At 38.4% G+C, this 10,066-nt stretch overlaps 1 protein-coding gene across 1 annotated transcript; it reads right to left on the bottom strand.

The window, feature by feature from the left end:
• Positions 1–3,463: 3,463 nt before the first annotated feature.
• SMIM28 (small integral membrane protein 28) lies at positions 3,464–7,439 on the bottom strand. Its single transcript, XM_069488678.1, has 2 exons — positions 7,172–7,439; positions 3,464–3,995 (listed from the first exon to the last, which is right to left on the bottom strand). The coding sequence occupies exons 1-2, from the start codon at positions 7,280–7,282 to the stop codon at positions 3,624–3,626; spliced, it is 483 nt and encodes a 160-aa protein (XP_069344779.1). The 5' UTR covers positions 7,283–7,439; the 3' UTR covers positions 3,464–3,623.
• Between the last annotated feature and the right edge of the window lie 2,627 nt (positions 7,440–10,066).

Raw genomic sequence — 10,066 nt, 5'->3', positions numbered from 1 at the left:
TTACCTAGAGTAATGGCTTTCAACCTTGGCTTCGTGTTAGGATCACTGGTTCTATTTAATTGGTCTGGGTGGTCCTGGTATTAGTATTTCTAAAAGTTCCCCAAGTGATTCTACTATGTGATCAGGTACAGCAAGGGCCAGCAAACTTTTTCTGTGAAGGACCACACAGCAAATGTTTTAGGCTTTGAAGGTCATCTAGTCCCAACTCTAACCTTGTAGCACAAAAGTAGCTATAGGCAAGTGGGCATGGCTGTGTTATAAGAAAACCTATTTCAAGACACTGAAATTTGAATTTTTGTAATTTTCATGTGTCATGAAATATTATTCTTTAATATTTTTCAGCTGTTTAAAAGTGTGAAAACCATTCTTGTAAGACATACAAAAACAGTTTGCAAGTGGGATTTGGTCTTTGGGTTATAATTTGGCAACCCCTGGTTTATAGTTTATCTGTGTCACAGCTTCAGTTTGGTTCCATAAAATAAAATGTTTCTTTCCTAGATCACTGATGACATTTTAAATGAGTCCTAGCATTGGTTACTTATTTTAAACAAGTCTTAAAATATGGCATTTTAAAATACGGCAATGCCTTTTCTTAGTAGCCTTAGAAATTATAGCAGTTGGGATGCTTTTGTCTACAAGTAGCAAGCCTGGTTTAAATGGCTTTAAAACAGTAGGAAAGGTATTCTGTCATTAAAATATAGGCAGTTTCAGGGTTAATTCAGCTGTGATACAGTGTCATCAACCCAGGTGATTTCTGTTTTCCTACTCTATTTTTTAATTTTTTCCTTTTAAAAGAATTTATTAACTTGATTAATTACAGTCCCTTAAATATTTATGGGGATACAAATGTTTAGGTTACATATATTGCCTTTGCCCCACCTGAGTCAGAGCTTCAAGCGTGTCCATCCCCCAGACAGTGTGCACTGCACCAATTAGGTGTGAATATACCCATCCCCTCCTCCCTCCTCCCACCTGCCTGGCATGTGATGAATATTATTACTATATGTCCATTTAAGTGTTGATCAGTTAATACCAATTTATGGTGAACACATATGGTGCTTGTTTTTCCATTCTTGTGATACTTCATTTAGTAGAATGGGCTCCAGCTCTATCCAGGATGATGAAAGAGGTTCTAGATCACTATTGTTTTTTGTGGCTGAGTAGAACTCCATGGTATATGTATATACCACATTTTATTAATCCACTCATGTATTGATGGGCACTTGAGTTGTTTCCACATCTTTGCAATTGTGAATTGTGCTGCTACAAACATTCTAGTGCAGACGCCTTTTTTATAGAATGTTTTTTGTTCCTTTGAGTAGATGCCCAGTAATAGGCCTAATCTAGTATTCTCATTTCCAGTCATGATTGCTGTCTTGCCTCATGGTTGCAAGATGGCTGTGGCAGCCCCACGTATCACATGCAGACACGTAACATCCAGCAAAGAGGCCAGTATTTCCTTCATGTTTTGATTTTTAATAGTGAGGCAAACTTTTCTAGAGTAAGCCCTTCCTCCTTATAGATCTCCCCTTAGGTCCCAAAGACCAAATAAGTCCCTGGTGAAGACTTTTTTAAGACTTCCATAATTGTCACGATGTACCCCCTAGGTTTTGGAAGGCCCCAGCCTGCCTTAAGCAGGTGGTTTTAGGATCCCAGAACCAAATCAGGGTTCTGTTAGCAAGCAAGGAAGAAGAAGGAATGGCAGTTGGGAAAGAATTAATAGTATCACACAGAACTAAATTCTTGAGATTAAAAAAATTTGAAGAAAGCTGTGCTTGGGTTTCTCATTTCTATTTATTTCCCTTTGCAGGGGTCCCCAACCTATGGTAAGCTGTGTAATTATTTCATTATGTATTACAGTGTAATAATAATAAAAATAAAGTGTGCAATAAATGTAATGCACTTGAATCATTCTGACACTATCCCCCCATCAGCCCCCTCCAATCCACGGAAAAATTGTCTTCCATGAAAAGAGTCCCTGGTGCCATAAAGGTTGGGGACCGCTGCCTTAAAGAACATTAGAGAATTGGTCAGTACAATTTCCCTAAAAGTAATCTTATTGATTTTCACTTAAGTAGGCTATATTTTGCTTTAGTCCTCATAGACACAACTATTATTTCTATCACGTTATATTTAAAAAGAAAGGTATCCTATTTTTGCCTACTTTGTTGTTTTAAACCTCACCACATTGTATATCTAGCATAAAAATATTCATACCAAAATGATTTTTTAAAAGCCACCGGCTTGTGTTTATTTTGATCTATCACATATTGTCTACTTTTGCATTTTGTATTGTGAGGATGATAAAAATTGTTTTCAGAAGAATTATAGCATCAAATAAGAGTTTGAGAGCTATGCAAGACATGCCACACCCTGACCTCCCCTCCCTGCCACCCCCATGGGTGTTTTGATATACCTCCTAAGTGGTAAAACCCACCTCTGTCTCCCCATTTGAAAACCACTGAGGGAGATTTGTATCAATTCCTAACCCTACTGTGCTCAACCTGCTGAGCCCACATCGAGCATGGGCGGAAATTCCATCTTTGCAATTTCTTGCAAGAGCATCCGGCACAGTGGAAGGTGCTTCTGCCCAGGACAGAGAGGCCAGGCGCTGGTCCCAGCTCTGCCTTTTACAAACTAGGTGACATTGGACAAGTCACTTACCCCTTCTGAGTTCTAGTTTTGATGCTATAAAGCAAGAATTTGAGGTATGTGGTTTATAAGGTCCCTGTTGGAGCTAATCTGTGTCTCTTTACCGTATGGTCCAAAATTTTGACTTTCTTTGTCCAGTGTTAAACTGATTTGTATTCTGTCACTGCTGCTTGGTGAAGGTACTTCAGTCATGGTGCTATAGCATTGCATAGTCGTGCTCTATAATGAGATGACAGACAGTGACACATGCTAAGATAATGTGTTCTAGTGGCACTCTCACTTCTGCCACAGCACTGTAAGACGACCCCGGATGGTCTAGGGTGAGATATTCCCACATGACTAAACCAAATCCCTCCCCCATTCCAGAAAGCAAAGCAGAAGACAAGCAAGGGTGACACTACAAAAGAGTTAACTTTGGGAAGCTTTATTATCATTATTTTTAACTGAAATGTTTGCAAATGTCTGTACATTTTAATATTAAGTTTCATTGTTAATATTTTACCATTACTTACAACCATCGTCCCCTGCAGCTCTAGAGATGTCTTTTACATCCCTCTAAAACTGTGCATTTTGAAGCATTCACACAGAAAGGGAACAAAACATGAGATCCTAAAAACCTGGTATAGGAAGAAAATTTTTATTTGGTTGCAAAAGCAGTTTCCTTTGGCCGGTCCAGCATTTTTCTATTTTCTTGTTCATCAGAGCCAGTTCCTATGCTCACTAGTAATTCAAAACTTTTTTTTTTTTTTCCTCACCTCATGTAGAACATTCCTATTTTCTCAGGGGGATTATACATTTTAGGAGAGCCCAGTCATCTTTAGGAGAACGTGGGGAGCTTTTCCCTAAGGAAGCTGAAAACAGGTTCACTGGATTGGCATGTGTTAAGGTTTTCCTCCAGCCTGAGGTGTCCCGTCGCCAGGGGCCTTCTCCCCCTTCTCCTGGGGGCTCCTTAAAAAGGCCTCCAAGCGCATTTATGTTTGCTCATTTGGTCCAGGTGAGGCCCCCTCATTGTGAAGGACTGTATCCAGGGCCTCTTCCCCTACAGGGTTCCTGGTGGCCTCCTCATAGGAGGGCGGTAAGCACCCAGAGAGGGGCGGCAGGGGGGAGTAGGGGACGTCCTGCTCGCTGCCCCAGGGGAAGCTGGGCAGGAAGTCAGTCACCTCCCCTGCGGGCGGGCGCTCCGGGAGGTCCACGCTGAAAACCTGGTCCTGGGGCCGCGGGGACTTGCAGCGGCGGTACAAGAACAGCAGCAGAAAGGCCAGGAAGAGCAGGAGGGTGGCTGGAAGGAGCGTGCACAGGAAGGGCTCCACGTCCTCGCGGGAGGAACTTAGCCTCTGGGTGCCCTGGAGTTGGGGAACGACACTGAGTCAGGACAGGGGGAGAGGCCTCTGCATTTCCAAGGCATCTGCTATTCGTCTCACCCTTGTTGCTCACTCTCAAAATCTCTACCATCATTCACATATGCCAAGGAGCTCGAGCCTACGCGAAATGTTAACTCGTGATAAAGTGCGATTCAGAATGTCAAAAAAGTACACATTGCTGATATCCTAAAAAATTTCCACACAAGTAAAAATAATAGAATAAATTTTAATTGGTAGGTCCACCATTCATTCTTTGAATGGAAACTTTATGTACTTTATTTTATTTAGAATGAGACCGATTGTGATTTCTTGCCACAAAAAGATCATAGGGGATTTAGGTTCTTTAATTCTGGAACAAAATCTCACATGATGTGTTCATATCACATATAAATAATATTTGAAATCTGATTTGATAGCTAGTGCTTATGATGGATGAGATTTTTTAATTCTTCAAATGCGTTTTTGTAATATTTGTAGAAGAAATGTGGACATTTTTGAACTCTTTAAAGAAAAAGAATTACAGATACATTCTTGGGCAACCTAAAAGGTATTGATTTTGTAACATTAGCTCACATAAATAAATGATGGTTCCTGATGGTGTAAATAACATTATGGGCATGAAATGATGCTTCCACAGCAAAGTGGGAAAGCAATGTTAAGAAAATAAATACTGTTCCTGATTGCATAGACTCTGTTTTTAATAAAGCTGCTAAGAAATAAGGAAGTATTACAAAGTTTCTCTGTTTTATAAAGCATACAGTAACTAGTATAAATGCTAGTATCCACTGCTAGAGAGGACAAGAAAACATTTTGGAATTGTGTTTAAAATAAGCAAACAAAATATTAAGTTCTTCACTTATTTAAAAGAAAACCTAATAATTAAACTATGACAGCTGGAGTTCTCTCCTTGATTTTGGTGGAAAGGACAAATGTTTTACTGGTCATGACTTCATAAGAGAATGGCTTATCTAGAGTTGTTTGTGTAATTGTTTTTTTTTTTATTATTATTATTCCTTAAAGACTTTACAACTATGTGTGTTGTTTTGACTCAGAATTAGATGGTGTATTTAATATTTATACTGCCGGATATTTTGTCCTTGGTAAGATATGAGTTAAGTTATATTAGCTTAAAGGGTATGAAGTAAAGGTTTTCTTGAGAAGCAGAGCATAGTGTTTGGGAGTTGACAGCTTTGGCTGTGTATTCTAGTACAACCTTCTGATACCTGTGTGACCATGGGCCATTCACTTGCCTTCTCTGGGCTTGGTTTTTCTCCTCTTTGAAATGGAAAGAATAACATCTGTTATTGAGGGTTAGCATGAGAATTAAATGAATTAATATGTGTAAAGCACTTGGTGAATAGTAGATATTTATAATCTCAGGGACTCAAATTTATTAAACATAAAATACTAAAGATAATTACAATAGAAGAAATCTGGAAAATTATTGATAAGGCTAGAAAATACAGTGAACATAAAATATGGCATTACTAAATTTATATTTTAATATATTTTTCAGAAATTTTTAGCAATATTCATGTTTTATGTATGTAATTGTGAAGTTATGCTACTAAACTATGGATTCCTTCTGTTTGCTCACAGATAACCTACTTTCATATCAGAATTCTTAACTTAAAGTCTGTTGTGACATTATAAGGACTTTGATTACAAAACCTATAAGAATAGTTGTACCCCTAAATTTGCTACAGTTATTAAGAAATCAAGTTATAAAAAATTAACTATAATTTGTTTTCTCCCTCTAAATGAATCATAAAAATGTTAAAGATATTATCTCTTGCAGTACTTCAACCCCAATAAATATGGACCACTTTTTTATAACCTATGTTTTCTTCATTCTCTGTCAATAATACCGATAATAGTTTCTGATGAGTTGTGGTCATCAAATTTTAAATTGTCTTATATCCTGTAAGTTCAATATGCATGGAATATAAAGATATTTAATATTCCATTTAAAAGGTTTTATGTAATAGATCCTATTGTTTATACTTATGCTACTTAAGATATTATCAATTTTAATTATAAACATTTGGGAAAGGAAAAATACCATAGTCCCTGCTATGATCAGTACTTCCACTGGTTGATTTAAATTTGTCCACATACCAAGACTTTTATCTAACACAGCAGTCCAGGACAATTTCTTGAGATAACTTTTCCAGTTAAGAGGTGCACAGACCTATAAGACAAATTCAATATGGTATCCTTAAATTTGCTTATTATTCATGGTAGATTGGTTAAAATTGTTGAATTCTTTTTTAATGCAGAAAGGATATCTTTTTTAGTCAAATATTCTAATTTATTCACTAGCCTCAAAGTTGTTTCTTAACTTTGAATATTTTTCTGCTGTGTTTATTGACTCAAGGGCTTTGTTGTTCAGGGAATATTTTAAATAAATGTCCAGTTAAAGGTATAACTGCTGAAGGATATATCAATATCAATCTCTACATATCATTTTTTTTTTCTGTAGTTTTGGACAACTATATGCCACAGTCTCACCCATTGATTTCTGGAAAACAATAGGTTGATTTCCCTCTTTCTTGTGTAGTCAATGGTGTCACTCATTGCTCCTCTGATTATAAAATTCTGTTTTTAGGTTTCTGCAAATATTTTTCCTTAATGCTGCCTCGGATTGAGACTCCTTTGGTGATTTTCCAGACAAAGCAAAGCAGGTGCCGCATTTCTTAGAGAGAGACAAACCCTCTTTAACCCCCTGTTGTCCCTCCTGAAGCAAGATGCTTGGTTCCTGCTAACTCTTAGAAACAGTGGTCATTACATAGTCGAGAACCAAAGGGAGTCTCTTATTTTTGCATATTTGGCCATTGCCTAGTGAGCAAAGAACAGAGCCATAACACCAAGGCATACAGATTTGTTGACTCCTAGCTTCAGGTGCTCTTCCATATATTTGACATATCCAAGTGTTCTTAGGATATGTTTGTGCCAAGATTTACTTGAATGTATCATTATCAAAAAGAAAAGAAAAATACAACTTTCAAGTTATTACCTTTAGCCCATGCCATCAGTGAATTCATATTTTTGTCATACCTATAAGGCAAAATGTTGCCACTAAGTTTTAAGATCCTAAAATCTTAGGCATTGTTGGTTTCAAAACCGACAAAGAGAAGGCTTAAGTCATAGGTACAGACCTGCAGCTGGGTCTCCAAGAGAGGCAGGCTGGGTTCGCTTGTTAACCACTCGTGTGTCCCCCTGCCAGCATGGCCAAACTTCCTCCAGCTGCTGCCCAGCAGTCCCCGCATGCTTTCGTCCAGCTGAGGCCACGGCCACCCTTCCACTTTGCTGTCCAGATCCCAACAATGCTGCTTGCTTTTGGCCTGGATCCAGTTTGGATGTGCTTGGCCGATGGCTATTGGTAAACTCGTCTTCTGATTAGTGGCAACAGAGAAAAGAAGCCAAGCAGAGAGAGACCTCTCAGGACTGACTTTATTAGATTCAGTGCCTCTGCATTTGTTTTCGTGGACTTTGTCACTATAAGGGTTGGCATCAGATATCAGCCATGGAGGAGATTTCTGATGGGGAGTTTTCTGCATTTGTCCTGTTACCATGCAAAGAATGGTCTCGGCGAATAAAGAGCTGTTTATATTCAGGATGTAAATAAGACCCTCTCCCTTCCCTTACCATACCCGTCTCCAGAGACATCTCTGATCAAGAAAAACTACCCAAGCTGAATTCCCTTTAATTATTTCTGGATTCTGTGGTACAGACAGAAGAGGCATTTGGTAGAGAAGCAAGGACTCATTATTAATATTTTACTGAATTATTTAGAAGAAAGATGCCTGATGACAAAATTGTACAGAGGCCAGACACACAATAGCTTAGATTGTTTGGATGAAATGTTTGCTGATTTCAATTTTTTTAAAAATTCAAATTACCAGTACCTAAATAATCTTCCTTCTGATTATCTTGTGAACTTTATAAAATTATTGATCAAGCTTAAAATAAGAAGATTTCAGTTTGAACGTTTGCTGAGTTGACTTTGGGATGCTTGGGCCTATATATTTATTATTTAACATTTAAGACATGGTGGTTGAATTCTCTTTCTTTTAGTGGAGTAAACTTCAGCTTTGAAGATTTACTCAAAATGTTAGAACTTAATGTTGCAACTACCCACATCTTTTCGCATCATTTCTGTCCAAGTGATTGTCATGATGTTGAAATAATATTTCTTAACTGGGATACTTTTTTTTTCCCCTTGGTTAGTATTCTTGAATACTGGCCCATGGTGGTCTATGGGTAGGTTTCAAAGGATGGTAGACTCTCTGAACTTTGTAGACACGTGCAATTTTCTTGGGAGTATCCATAGTTTTCATTACCTTTTTAAAGACAGCCATCCTCACCAATAGAATTTGGTACTTTGTCAAATTTCTTATTTGTGGTAAAAGTTTTCATTAAGTGTTCCAATACCTCAATCAGTATTTTAGTTAGGAATTCCTTTTTCATTTCATCGTTTTATTTCTTGTTGTGGAGTAAGCTGCTTTTGTGTTTTCAGTTAAAATGTTGCTTTGTTCCATTGATGTGTTTCTATTTTAAGTGTTAGGGTATGAAGTCCATAGGCAGGTAAGAAAGAATTCTCAGACAGTGTTTAGGATAGAAAGAAGCACCAAGTTTATTTACTCTTTCTCCGAAGAGAAAGAGGGCCCAGCACCAAGAAATAAAGAGCCGTCTCTCCTTGAAGAGGTGGGGGAAGCTTGCATCTCAGCTGTCTGCCCAGCAACCCTTCAAGGCTGGTTAAACAAACTCAGAAAAAACGTTTTGTCTATAAATAGTGACTCTAAAATGACAGTGGATAAGATTGTTTACCTTTTCTTCTCTCCCCCCTCTCCTGAAGACTCCTTTCCCTTGTGAGATGTATAATGACCAGTTCTGGCAAACGTTAATGAGAATTTATTCTTTTTCCTTTGTTAGCTCAGCTCCTTTTAATTACTAGGTAAACATCTCTGTAGGAGGGAGATTCATGCTACTAACCTCAGAGACAGGGTCATGCTACTCTAAGTGCCTGCCAGTTAGAAATTTATTTTTCCTTGTGAGCCCATTAGTAAGACTGTTCTTTCATTAAGTAAATCCTGTATCCCCCGCCCTGACACATCAGAAATACCTGGTGACCGGTACGCTATTCTGTTTCTTGCATGTCAGTGACTTGGCCAGTACTATGGCCTCAACGTAGGCCATCCTTCTCCACTGTATCTAACTCATTTAAATACTGTACCTTCAATTCTTGAGAAGCAAATTGGAAATATGAATTAAAAGCATTAAATATGCATCTGTAACATTGACCTTCTTCTAGTAGTGAATAAATCAGACAAAAATTCCTGCTTTTACGGATACATTTTTGGGGTCCCATGAGAAACAAACAATTACACAAAATATATATCAGAAGGTGGTAAATGCTATGGAGAAAAAGCAGAGAAGGGACAGAGTAAACACTGAAGGAAGGGGGCACTTTAAGGGGGAAGTCAAATAAGACCTCATGGGGAATCCTGTTTGACTGGTATCTGAGCAAAAACTGGGAGGTGGCAAGGGAGTGAGCCATGAAGATAGCAAATGGAAGAGCATTACAGGGAACAGCCAGTGCAAAGGCCCTGAGGCAGACACATGCCCTGGTAACTTCAACCAATGGCTGGTAGGTCTGGGTGGCTGGAGCAGTGAGTTAGGGGAAAGGTAGAGGTTAAAGTCAGAGGGGATATGTGGGGGTTGGCAGTATAGCATAGAGTTCAGGATTTATATAGCATTGTAAGAGTTTTGGCTTTTACTGTAAGTGAAATGGGGGGAGCATACAGAGTGTTTAGCAGAGGAGCGACAAGATCCGACTTCGATTTTAAAAGGATTACTTGGGCCTCTGTGTTGTACATCGATATAGGATTAAGGGCAAAGGCAGGGAGACTAGTTAGGGGCTCTTTTAATAATTCAGAGGAGAAATACTGGATTGGAGTAGTAGCAGTGGAAGTGGTAAGAAATTAGATTCTAAATATATTTTAGGGGTGGGGCAACAACATTTCTTGAGGAACTGAAGGTGGTATAAGATA

This window comes from Eulemur rufifrons, chromosome 15 (assembly GCF_041146395.1).
Source record: "Eulemur rufifrons isolate Redbay chromosome 15, OSU_ERuf_1, whole genome shotgun sequence".
Taxonomy (NCBI): Eukaryota; Metazoa; Chordata; class Mammalia; order Primates; family Lemuridae; genus Eulemur; species Eulemur rufifrons.
Note: the sequence above shows the minus strand (reverse complement) of the source record. Positions and strands in the feature narration are given on the sequence as shown.

Bases quoted from the DNA above. Each gene is read 5' to 3' on its own strand.
- SMIM28 (XM_069488678.1), bottom strand. From the start codon at position 7,282: ATGCGGGGACTGCTGGGCAGCAGCTGGAGGAAGTTTGGCCATGCTGGC. The intron at 3,996-7,171 runs GTCTGTACCTAT...CCCCAACTCCAG, and splicing joins TCTTGGAGACCCAGCTGCAG to GGCACCCAGAGGCTAAGTTC.